Raw genomic sequence first — 13,238 nt, 5'->3', positions numbered from 1 at the left:
GATATTTCTCCTGCAATGACCCAGTTGCTGGGACTTTCACAGCCTTGCCTCATCTTCTCTCTGGGAGGACCCACCCCCTTTTGCTTTGTGAAATGGCGTCTCCAACTAGCTGACTGACTTGCATGAAATACTCCCTGGGCCCCAGAGAACATACAATTTCCTCAAGTCCCAAGTTCAGGTTCATTGTGCCCCTTTTAACAAAGGCCTCATAGTTGGTGTCATAGTTGGGTGCCCTGGTCTGGAGAGCACAGTCCTGGCTCAGTAGAGCGAGCAGGAACACAGAGCCCATTGAATCAGGGCCTTGGCTGACATGACGTCTCATGAGGAAAGTGAGATGCTAGTTGTCCAGGCACAGGGCAGCTTTCTCTGGCTCCACCGCATGTCCACTCCAGACTCACTTGGAAGGACTCACTCACTTCCAGGACTCACTCAGTCCTGGAAGGTGGACTGATTGGGAATTGCTGCAGCCTTTTCTCTCTGATCTTTCTTTAAGGAGAGAAGCTGGGGGTGGCTGATGGTATTTGAATTTCAGCAATCACCTGGCATGCTCTTCTCCATCCAATTTATTTTCTGTTCAAGAGCATTTTACTTTAGAGAAATATTATTTTAATTTCCATTTCCAAAGTTCATAAATTTGACCCCAGAACTGAGTAACTATTAAAAGAACATCTCTCCATCCTTGTGAGCCATGTTCTAACAAGATTTTCATTGATTGGAATGGGCTTTCCATTAATAATAACAACAACAACAACAAAAACAACAACAATAATAATAATAATAATAAATAAGGCAAGAATATTGCAGCCAGTCAGTTATCTCCGGTGTTGGAAAAGCAGATTTAAATGTCCAAATCTTTGCGTTCCTTACAAAATCTTTTATAGTCTACTCTTGGCAAGAAATATTTAAATAATATTAATACTGGAAAAAAAAAAAAAACTCTGTTAAATTTACATCGAAAAAATGTTTGCAAAAATTCAATCCAGGTCAGCAGTTTACTTAACAACAGTTTTTTCTGTGCCCTGCTTCCATTGGTGATGATATTTCCAGTTATATAATCTTTCCCTTGAGAAAGAGAAAGAGCGTTGTGAATTAAATGTGTTAGATAAATGGATGTGGATCTTCCTCTTGATATGAACACTGAATGCAGAATTCTTTCTGGGAGGCATCCTTGGTAGTTCCTGAATTAAATTATTGACAGCTTCTTCTCCCATCTGTTTTATTTTTATTTATTTATTTTTTAAAGATTTATTTATTTATTTATACAAGCACTGGGTACAGTCAGAAGCGCGGGAGGGTGAGAGAATTCACCAGAGCCAGAGTGGGGAGCAGAGCAGGCAGAAGGACCGAAGTACACTGCTGAGGGGAGCAGCGGGCGGCAGGAGAGGTCTGTGCGCCATGCGGGACCCTCCTCCCGGTGGCTGGGGAGTAGCCGGCGATCGAACCGGCGCCGCAGAGGCTGCAGGGCAGCTTCGCAACCCAGCGCTCAACCGCTGCGCCACCGGGGAGGCCCTCCCATCTGTTTTAGTGCCCTGAATTTAACTATAAGCTGCAGTCATCATCCCATTATCTGAATGCCAGCAACTCTGGTCATAAGAACGGTGGGTCTCTGACTGCCCAATCCTGCTAGCTGCAACCTTCCAGCTGCTGAAGAAGGAGAGGGGAGGAGCAACCACTTTACCATCTGAATTAAACAGAGAGCATCACGTGGATTTCAACACTGATCTATTCCTTGTGGAACAGAAGCAAAAATGTCACACCTCATTTGAAATCTCCCCACATTGTCTCCTGACTGTCTCCACACCGAAAGCTTATTCAGCTTAGATCAGGGAGTGAGTGGTGTGGATGAGCTCCGCAGAAGTCCTCCGAGAGCAAGCCCTCCCCCTTCTCTCTTTGTAAGAAAGTGGAATTGTTGGCAAGGTGTTAGGCTTGTTTGATGGTGAATTGCTGTTTCAGTCACAGGAGCTGGTTCTAAATCTCAATGTGGGAGAATATGTATTTTTGAATTTTTAAAGCTCAAATAAATGTTTCATGTTGGACTGTGGCACGAAATCATGAAAAAAACGAACTTGGGGAAAATGTGAAAAATGTATGCTTCGTGCCTCTGGTGCATTTCAATACCAGGTTTTTGTGTGATCTATAGTGATGGTTGCCATAACAACAGCAATCCAGGAGCCCCCATCGAGTGTCTAAGGAAACTGGCAGCGAGGTAGAACTGCTCTGGTCAGAAATACCTGTTTTGTTCACAGTGCTTCATTGTGCTTCAATTACATAGATTTGGGCTCTTCAGATTGCTGATTGTCAACCTAAACTTTAGGCTCTGGGCTCCCTTTTTCTTTCAGTAATTGCCAGAACATTAGAGTAGAAGAGGATAAACAAAGTGGACATGTGTCCACATGTCCCAACAGCTTAAGGAACCAACATAAGTGAGGTGATGGAATTGAAACAATGTAATTGAGGAAAGGGTGGCCCCAGGTAATTTTGGATTCTGTGATGTGATGATGGATAATTATTTATCTCAATTATAAAGGAATTGCTTTAGGGCCCCGCTGGTGGCACAGGGGATTAAATGTCAGCACTATAAGCTATCCACAGCCACTGAGGCATGAGTTCTATCCCCAGCCAGGGAACTAACCCACATGGCCAGATAGACCTCTCCTGTCTCACCCACTGCTCCCCTCAGCAGTGTATTTCTGTCAGTCTGCTTGTTCTGCTCCCCACTCTGTCTCTGGTGAATCCTCTCACCCCCCACACCTATGACCTGGACCCCGGTTCTTGTATGCATAAATAAGTAAATCTTTAAAAAAAAATAAAATAAAAGGATTGCTTTGGAATAAAATATTGCACACATGGTCCAGCATAAGAAATATTATTTTATCTTTTGACAAAGTGGCTAATAGCAACTCAATATGTTGTGACATCCATGTGGCAACTTGGCTTATTGTTCTAAATGCCTAGTATGATAGGCATTTAGATAACATATCTCCACACCAGCTTATGATCGGCCATGAGTCAAATCTAAACCAATGTACCATAATTTCCCTATAAGCTTTTGAGATAGACCTTTTCTTTTTCTAGTAATGTTTCTAATTTCACTATCAGTGAAAATGCTGCCTTCTGCACACAGGCAGTGATTATGTGTTTTTGGTATCATGCAGGGGCTTTGGAGTCTGAACAAAAAACCAGGAATGGTGAAAATCTTCCTCTGTAATCATAATAGTAAGCACTTGTCAGTGACATCTCTGTGCCAGGTACTTTAGGAACTTCTCAATGGCATAACAACCCTTAATGTGGATATTATTATCTATTTCATAAATCCAGTATAAGTAATATTAAGTAACTTCCTCAGCATCCCAAATGTTCATCTCCTTTTCTCTCATGTGTTTGTGGAATTTGATTGTAAGCTACCTGAAGGCAGGTTGGGTTTGTTTTCCTCACCACTCTATACCTCCTATGTAGTTCAGACTGTCTTATGGTTGGCACTTCATGGTCAGAATATAAAAGCTTTCAAGATAGTTTTCCAGCAGTGAAGTTCTGTGATAAGCTGTGTTATTGTCTACTGCTGAACAACAACTCCAAAATGTAGTGGCTCAAAGCAACAAGCATCTATTTTCTCACCTTCTGTGGGCTAGGGACTTGGGAGCAGCTTAGTGGGTAATTCTAGCTCCGGGTCTCTTGTGAAATTGTAGACAGGACATTAGCAGGTCTGTGGTCATCTGAAGGCTTGACTGGGGCTGGTGGATCTGCTGCCAGCATGGTGTGCTCACATGGCTGTTGGCAGGAGGCCTCTGTGTCTTGGCATATGGGCCTCTCTGTAGGCTGCTTGAATGTCCTTACAACATGGCAGTTGGCTCCCATGAGAATGAGTGATCAAGGAAAGAGGAAGAGGAAGCCAGAAAGCCTTATGACCTCGTCTTGGAAGCCACACACCATCACTTTTGTCACTTTCTGTCTGTTAAAAGTGAAGCACTAAGCACAACCCACTCTCAATGGGAGAGGAATTAGACTTCACCTTTCAAAGGAATCAAAACCAAAGAATCTGTGGGCATATTTTCAAGCTTCCACTTAAGTAGACTTTAGATTTCAGAAATTACTGAAGCTTTGGAAAATCCAAGAACACAGAAAAACACAACCCAATTTAATTTACCAAAAGGAGCTAAAAATATGCCCACAATCAACCTGCCTACACTTAAATGTGATGAGTCATGTTAAGAAAGTTTGCATCATTCAAAGACTTTGAGTCCTGGTAATATTACAGAATGTCTGAAAAATATTGAAATGCCTATTCAAATAATATTGTGTCTCTCAAATACAATTATAGCAGTGTGACATTTTTCTACAAAGTTCAGGCTCACAATGAGTACTATTATTCACAGGGACTCGAGAAAAGGACCAATAATTAAAACAGGAACATAATGTGAAGATAATCTGTTACCATCTACAGATACCTGCCTTGTGTTTACCAGCAGTTCAGAGGAATTGCTTTACTACCTGAGGCTGTCACGGCCTTGCATCCTTAAGCTTATAGCACCCCCAGCCCCTGTTGCTGTATTTTCCCAATCGTGAAAGGCTCCTCATTTTTGCCTTTTAAAAAACCCAAAGCCAGATATGAAAGGAAAGGAACTAGATATTTGAACAACTAAGCAATCAAGCCAACTGTATTGTTCCCTAATGAGAAGACGAAAAAACAAGCTTGGAAGTTAAAAATTCCTCCCAAGTACAAAACAAAGAATTAACGGCTGGGATCAGATACACATATTCTGGTGTCAACCTTAGGACTCTTTTTGTTTTTAACAAACTCTTGGAAGAGGGTGTGTGTGTGTGTGTGTGTTTTATTTTACAAATGGGGAAATCAAGTCCCAGACAGATTGGAAGTGGCCGGTGAGGAAGACTGAATGAGTGCCGTTCACCCCTTCCCTCTCCCCGCTGCCCCGGGCGCTGCCTGGCCGTGGTGGAGACAGAGTCGCACCCTGGCCTCTGGACTCTGCGCTCGGCCAGTGGGAAGCTTGCAGGCTTGACTGGAGCTTTGAAGCTTTAAGGGCACATGTGTGGTTGAATCTCACCTCTTAGGCTTCTGTATTCAGCATGAGGAAAATATGGCTTGAGTAGCTGCTGCCAAGGGGAATGAAGAAACGTGGAGACGTAAAACCAGCCTGCAGCCTTGAGCCAAGCCCACTGAACACCGCCCCCCTCCACAACCCAGCCAAGCTGTAGCTCACCCTCAGAACTGTGCATGATGAAATAGATGCTAGGGCTGTGAGCGCCTGAGAAATGTTTTCTTTTTTTTCAATGCAGCAAGAACTAATTAACGCTCAGTACAACACGGGTCCTTAACCTGCAGTCCATGAATATGTGTAGTAAGCAGTGGATTTTACCTTCCTTAGGTAGTATTCAGGAATATTAATTTTTTACCACCAAGCTTCATAAGAATTGTGTAATTATTAGGATTCAGTAACCAGTCCTCATGGTGGTGTTAGTAAGTATGACTCAAACTGGAAATGTTAACTTAGCATGGCTGAAGGCAGTAGTAGAATAAATTGTTTTTACCGGTCAGAATATATGTACAAATAAGGGAGGCACTTTCAATCCAGCTATCCAAAAATTTAAAATCAAAAAGCAGGTGATGGGAAGAAAGAAGAAGGAAATAATGTAGGTGTAACTTTTGCCTAGAGCCTCCCTAGCTTCTTGTACCTAGGTTTAGGATTTTTGGTGGAGGCCAGCAGAGAAGGGGTTAAGCACAGGGTTAAAACCAATCCAAGTGGACATTAAAGTAGTGGAGGGGAAAAAAGGTAGCTGGAAACAGGTAAATAGGAGAAAAAGAAGTTGAGGAGAGAAGGGAATCAGCCTTGTATCTGTCCTCTAAGATCAACCTTGACACCAGGGGTTTTATCCTTCAGCTACGGTAAAAGTTGATGATAGTCAGGTTTCATTATCCTAATTTCCAAAGCATTTTTCATGTTTCCATCACGTTCTGAGTCTTTGACAGTATTTCATAATTGATCTGCTGTGAAACCCTACTGTTTGTGCAGCAGTAACTAAAAACACTCTGACTCCATAGGATTGAAATTATTTTTAGAATGCTGACAACTGCCCTGGTGCAACAGAGATAACGCGAATCATAATATTTTGAAAAGGAAGTGTTTGCTTGGGTTGTGTGTAAAACACACACACACACACACACACACACACGAGCCAAAGAATTCACCAAGAACCAGGCGGACACAGGTTAATTTTTTTTCTCTACTCTGAATCCACACAAAGAGTCTTCACAGTGTGATGGATTTACTCATGTCAGTAGAGTCTTTATTAAGATTTTTTGGGCCACTGATGAAAGATATAGAAATGACTAATATATCTAGATTCATTTTATAAAACCTTCTTGATGAGATTTAAAAAGAAAAGCTAATCTTATTCAAACTAGCAAGTACTGTTCTTCAAAAGACTAACTCCATTTCAAAAAATTTTCTGGTTGCTTCTTTTAACTTTGTTTGAACTCTTGTTTTCATAATAAGCAGAAACTTTTAACATTGTGGTAGTGTAGAAATAATTTTATTTCCTTCAAAGCCCTCTGTATTCCTAGCCATGTATTAGCTTCAGTGAAGTAGTCAAATAAGAAATTCTTTGTCAGATTGTGAAATAAAACTCTTGCTTCATTTAGGAAGGACAATGCTTTGCTGAAAATTTGTTTCTATTAGATAGCTTTAAACTGTGGTTCTGGCATTGCTGTTTTAATTGGAGATGTTAGAGCAATGTGTGAAAGAGACCTGGCATGTATGAGTATGTATTAAAAATATGCATAGGCAAAAACATAGATGGATTCAGTAATAGAGAAAGTTCTGGTAGAGTACATTGTCCCATTACCTACTCTTGTCCTCTGACATGGATTGATTAAGAAGCTAACTGGTCCACCCACTATGGAAAGCTGTCTGGAGGCTCCTCAGTCTACTAAAAATGGAGTTACCATATGACCTGGCAACTCCACTCGTAGGGGTCTACCCAAAGGACACAAAAACATTGATTCAAAAGAACACCTGTACACCTATGTTTATTGCAGCACTATTTACAATAGGCAAAACCTGGAAACAACCCAAACACCCAAAAATAGATGACTGGATCAAGAAGATGTGGCACATATACACCATGGAATATTATTCAGCAATCCAAAAAGATAAACTCATGCCATTCGCAGCAACGTGGATAGAGCTAGAGGAATGATGCTCAGTGAAATAAGCCAGAAGGAAAAAGAAAAATATCGGATGGTTTCACTTGTAGCAGGAATATCGGGAAACCAGATAAGACATCGGTGTAAAAAAGTGATAACAGCACAAAACACAACAAAGCAAAAACAGACAATTATAAATCAGAGCCATCCTGCAGGGGAGGAGGAGGAAGAGGGACAGGAGGGAGGGAGGGAAGAGCACGGGGGACTGAGGTGATGGTGCACGGGTGCCTTGGGGAAGGAAACTCTATGGGGACGACACCTGAGGGGGTGGGAGGAAGCAAATATTGTTTAAAAATGAACAATGATATAAAAATATTAAAAAATTAATTATTATAAATAATTAAAAATTATATCTGTAAAAAAAGAAGCTACTGAGGTGTCGGCCTCTGTGACATACCGGGGCCCCTTCCAAGGCAATGTGTTCATCACATGATTGTGTCTGTAAAATTTGGAAATTATGTTTTCCCCACGATTAGTCAAGGTTGCTGCCTCTCCAGTGTGACTTCCCATCAGAGTTGGCCGTGGCATTTTTGAAATCTGACTAATGTGAAATTGAATTAGGGAGGATTTGGGCTTAGAGAGATTTATCCGTATTTTTAAGTCATTAGTCAGCATCCTGATATAGGAGTAGCTTTCTGGAATACTTCCGCCATTTCCTGAGATAACTCACCTGGAATCATGACATTTAGGGCCAGAGGTGAAAAATATTAATGTGTGCTGTCACACCTAGGAGTGTCAGATTCAGGGTAGTGAGGGGAAAAGAAAGTTTGACATACAGAAAGCCAGCAACTTTCTGGAAAACCTTCCAATCATGAGATAACTAGAATTCTAAGTAGAAGATGTAGCCCTTAGGAATCCCATGTGCAAAGGAAGTTCTCTCCCAATAGAAATAGATTATGGCAGCTCGGGATAAACAATTATAAGCCCCCTTTACAGTGATATGATATATATGTGTGCAACATCCTTCCTATGATATGTATTTTCACATGATATATAAGTGTATCATACATATCATTTCACTGTATTGTGATATATTATGTGATATACATGAAATCAGTAGAAATTATACTACTATAAAGAAATGAATTTTAATGGAAAGATTCTCTCAATTTTGTTAGATACTAATAAAATCAATAATACATGAAGAGGAAAAAATAGATTTTGAATAGAAGCAATGAATAGACTCTTGGATTGTTTGCTAATTCAGTTAATGAAAAATAGACACATTTGAAGAATACAATCTCACTAATTTGACAAGAAATACTAATATTGACAATAGTTAACACAAAATATCTTATCGCTAAGCCAGGGCATTAATGACACATTCCTTAATGAGTGTCATCATTTCAAAGAATCTTTAAGATTAATCACTGTTAAGGAAACTGAAATGGCCTGGAATCTAAGAGCTCATCCATGAAGGAAACCTGATAGGTTTTCCAAACTGGGAATGGAGTCTAGAAATTTGTATGACATTTTTGGCAGTGAAGGTCATTTCAGTTGCCAAATGAATTGGGAAGCTGAAAATCTTTCTTAACTATCGATAATTTTTATAAAATTTAATTAATCTTGCTAGATAGAGGAAAGACTCAATCTCTTAATTCCTGTTCCAGAAAACATTATAAAATCATTGCCATCTGAAGAGATAATCAATTAAAATGCAACTAAAAATAGAGAGAAAATAGTATGGCCGTGTAGCAGGGAGCAGTTTAAGATGTCATTTTATAGATTTTGTGATACTTTTGGTCTTGGCTAGCTTTTTTATATTTGCAATTTGTTGTAATCTTTTTTCTCATTCTAAATACATGTTTGTATTTTTGTACCTAACTTTGAATTTGTAACGTAATGTCAATTTCTTCTTATAAAGATCCTCAAAATCGTACCAATTTCCCAAGTTTCAGGACCACAAAATCTAGGCTCCTAAAACTCCTGCCAGCCCAGTGGGCACAAGTAGATACAAATGTTGACATGTGTATGTGGTACACGCACACTTGCACACAGGCACGCATACACACAGGCATGCATGCCAGTCACCACTGGTACACCTCCACATTTTTGGCAACAAGTATTGCCACACACTGCAGACATTAAACATCTGGGCTCCCCCCAGATCTGAAGGGTTTCTGCTGTTCTCCTCTCAGTTTTCCTATGAAATACAGCTGAACATGAACAGGTAACCATTTTTCTAAAGATGGGGGGTAACAGGGAGCCACCCGATCTACAGCATATTGAACTCCTTGGTTGGTTTATGTTTTCCTGCAAATATCATCCTCCCAGTCCACCTTCTCCGAAGTCCAGTCCCAAGCAGCTGCAGTCCCCTTGTTCCTCCCTCTCTGCTCAAATGTGAAATCTGAGCACAGGCTCAACACTCAGGCCCGAGGATCTCCTTCTCTCCAGAGAACTTGATAAAGCATTTCAACTTCCCAATGAAGGCAAGTCTCTCCCTGTAGAGGAATTCTGGCACCAGCTGCTAAAAGCTGAACTATTTCTCCATGTGACTACCTAGACAAGGTGGGAAGGAATACTGCTTTTTTACTACTGAGGTACTAATGGATGGTGTCCTGTCTGGGCAACATATCCCGCCAAGGCTCTGTGAATGGGAATTTTACTTTCATAAATCAATTCAAAAATTTTAGTATTTCTCCATACAGTCCCATGAAAGGAAATTTGGAAAATTCATGAACGTTAAAAGAACCGACATCATTTTACCATTCACATCAGTCATTGTTCACATTTTTTGTGAATTTTCTCCTAGGTTTTATAGCCACTAACTGAGGGGTTTGTTATTGTTGGGTTTTTTTTCCCAAACAGTTTTAACCACACTGTATATACATGTCTATATATTGCTTTTTAAATGTCAACCCTAAATACTTTCCACATTACCACTTAGACCTTACCATATCATTTAATGTTGGCAGGATAGATCCTCAAGTGTGTAACCCATGTTGACTTACTCTTATTAGTTTTCATTTGCTACTATAAAAAATTACTACTGACTTAGCAATTTAAAAACAACAGAGACTGCTTATCCAGCAATTCTGGAGGTCACAGTACCAATATGGGTATCACTGGACTGAAATCCAGGTGGGGCCAGGGCTGCATTCCCTTCTGGAGACTCCAGGGGAGAATGATTCCTTGCTTTTCCAGCCTTGAGAGGCCTACATTCCTTGGCTTGTGGCTCCTTCCTCTACCTTTAGAGTCAGCAACGCTGCATCTCGCTGTGCTTTTCTTTTTCTTTTACTTTTAAGGATCCTTATGGTTACAGTAGGTCTACTCAGTGATCTCCTTGTAGATAATTCTAACTGCAATCTTAATCATCCCGTGACATAGTCACAGGTTCCAGAAGTTAGGATGTAGACATTTTGGGGCATCCATTATACTACCTACCATGCTTATCTATTTCTTCTCATTGGTCTTTCAGGTTTTTTTTTTTTTTTTTTTTTTTTTACAGAGGCATGTTATTTATTTATTTATTTGTTTGTTTGTTTGTTTTGTTTATACATGCACTGGGTACAGTCAGAAGCGCGGGAGGGTGAGAGAATTCACCAGAGCCAGAGCGGGGAGCAGAACAGGCAGAAGGACCGAAGTACACTGCTGAGGGGAGCAGCGGGCGGCAGGAGAGGTCTGCGCGCCATGCGGGACCCTCCTCCGGGGGCCGGGGAGCAGCCGGGGATCGAACCGGTCCCGCAGAGGCTGCGGGCAGCTTCGCAACCCAGCGCTCAACCGCTGCGCCACCGGGGAGGCCCCTTTCAGGTTTTTTTTCATTTAATACTCTGATATATACCGGGGGCTCCGCATGCTGCAGCTGCCCCTGGGCGCCCCCAGCGCCGCCCTCGCCGCTGAGCTGCGCGGAGCCGACCCCACGCGCTAACCCGAGACCCGGCGGCCCAGAGGCGGCGGCGCAGGGAGGGGCGCCGCGGGCGCACGTGGCCCCGGCGACCACCATGGCGGACAGCGGCCCCGCAGGGGGCGCGGCGTTGGCGGCCCCGGCCCCCGGGCCCGGCGGAGGTGGCCCAGGGCCCCATGTCTACTTTCAGAGCCCGCCCAGGGCGACGGGGGAAGGCCTGGGCGGCGCGGAAGACGAGGGCCCCGTGAGGCGCCAGGGGAAGGTCACGGTCAAGTATGACCGCAAGGAGCTGCGGAAGCGCCTCAACCTGGAGGAGTGGATTCTGGAGCAGCTCACGCGCCTCTATGACTGCCAGGAAGAGGAGATCCCGGAGCTGGAGATAGATGTGGAAGAGCTCCTGGACATGGAGAGTGACGATACCCGGGCTGCCAGGGTCAAGGAGCTGCTGGTTGACTGTTACAAACCCACTGAGGCCTTCATCTCTGGCCTGTTGGACAAAATCCGGGGCATGCAGAAGCTGAGCACACCCCAGAAGAAGTAAGGGTCCTCGACCCAGGCGAACGGTGGCTCCCAGAGAACAATCGCTGCCCCCCAACCTCGTCGCAACTGCAATACCAGGGAGCCCTGCGGCCAGGCCTGGTGCCGTGAGCAGGGCTCCTCATGCCCCTGGCCCAGGGGCCTCTTTCCCTGCCCCTACAAGTTTTCCATTTTTGGGGTTTTTTATTGTTATTAAACTGATGGGACTTTTTGTGTTTTTGTATTGACTCTGCAGTGCGGGCCCTTTAATAAAGCTAGGATATGCCTTTGGTGCAAAAAAAAAATACTCTGATATATAACTGATACATATGTTGTAATAAATGTCATTATTCAATTTACCTTTTTCTTATTAGGTAAACCAGTCTTTCCCAGATATACATCTTTTAAAGGGAGAATTATAAAAAGTAGAGGTGGTCTGAGCAGGTATACTGGATGCTGCTGGCTTTGAAGTAGTGTGAGCTAATAAAAGTAATACTAGGATGATTCTAATGTATACTCCACCAGCATTTGCAAGCTGAGAAATTTTAGGCAAGTCACATAATACAACCAAAAACTTTCTGTATCTGCAAAGTGGGGAAAGTAAACTTCTCCAGACATTATCACAGGCTCAAATGAGGTGATGTAAACAGTGGAGCTAATGTGTTGTTACAGTGGTGATTATCATGATTGTAATAGAAATTAGATAATTAAAAGTAGATCAGATAACATGACCTTATCTAATCGTTCTAGTAGTAATACACCTGCCACTTTAAATCATTTATTTTGTCTAAATGGAGGAGGAAAAATCAGAAATGTAATTTTGATGAGAATCAGGTTGAAAAGAATGCTATCTTTTGAAATTTTAATCATTTCAAACTGCTCTTCTCCTCCCATACGCCCTGCAGTTCCCGGGCTATACATGTACTCTGTGACCTTTGCACTTGCTTTATCATCCAGGAATGCTCCCCCCACCCCAGATAGCCACTTGGCTCCCTTCTTCTCTCCTTCAGTTCTTTGTGCAAACATCTCTGCAAACACCACCACCATGACCAAACTCAGTAAAACTGTCCCACATGCCTTGCATTCCCTACCCTCTTCCCTTTTTTCATCCCACCCACCCCCCCGCCCCTGCCCAATCTCATCACTAGGATGTAGCTTTCGTGAGGCCAGGGATGTGTCTATTTAATTTGTGTACCTAGTGCCTGAAATGGCATCTAGTGCACATTATGGACTCAGTAATTTTGCTAAATGATTGGACTGATTTTCGATGCAGTTTAAGGATTTTATCCATTGGATTGTGAAAAAGAATTTAGCAAAGGACTTTTTGCAATAATCATTTTCCCCTTCAAGGCATAACCTTCATGCTGTGACTTGGATAGCAGCAGGCCCCAGAGGAAAAGCAAGCAAACACAAAGGAGCATACACATTTCTAAGGTCTGTATTGGAAAAACAAATGTCTAAGATGAGTGTTTCCTTTACTCTGATTTTTAAAAGGGAAGTGTAAGCAGAGTCATGCTGTATAGTTCACAGTGGTTAGCTTTGGAGCAGGTGCCAAGAAGGCCTACATGGAGACTTTCGTATAAAGATGAATCCAAGTGGGTGCGTCGCTCAGGCCCACAGTCATACTGTGACTGTTGACTCGGACCTGTATTCATCATT

At 42.4% G+C, this 13,238-nt stretch overlaps 2 protein-coding genes across 2 annotated transcripts in view; one reads left to right on the top strand and one right to left on the bottom strand.

Moving 5' to 3' along the window:
- Positions 1 to 11,162, bottom strand: part of LOC311186978 (E3 ubiquitin-protein ligase SIAH1-like) — a gene marked incomplete at both ends in the record, with an annotated part of 54,474 nt that extends 43,312 nt beyond the window's left edge. The window contains one exon of the mRNA XM_084258180.1: positions 11,001 to 11,162. Within this exon, the coding sequence (XP_084114306.1) occupies positions 11,001 to 11,162 (162 nt within the window). The remainder of the gene's footprint in view (positions 1 to 11,000) is intronic.
- On the top strand, positions 11,161 to 11,604 carry LOC311187097 (protein phosphatase 1 regulatory subunit 14B-like; the record flags this gene model as incomplete). The annotated part of the gene is made up of 1 exon (XM_084258347.1): positions 11,161 to 11,604. The coding sequence occupies one exon, from the start codon at positions 11,161 to 11,163 to the stop codon at positions 11,602 to 11,604; it is 444 nt and encodes a 147-aa protein (XP_084114473.1).
- Positions 11,605 to 13,238: the final 1,634 nt, after the last annotated feature.

The sequence above is a fragment of the Talpa europaea genome (assembly GCF_964194135.1).
Source record: "Talpa europaea genome assembly, chromosome: X".
Lineage (NCBI taxonomy): Eukaryota > Metazoa > Chordata > Mammalia > Eulipotyphla > Talpidae > Talpa > Talpa europaea.
The sequence above is the reverse complement of the archived record's forward strand: the minus strand, read 5'-3'. Positions and strand labels throughout refer to the sequence as shown.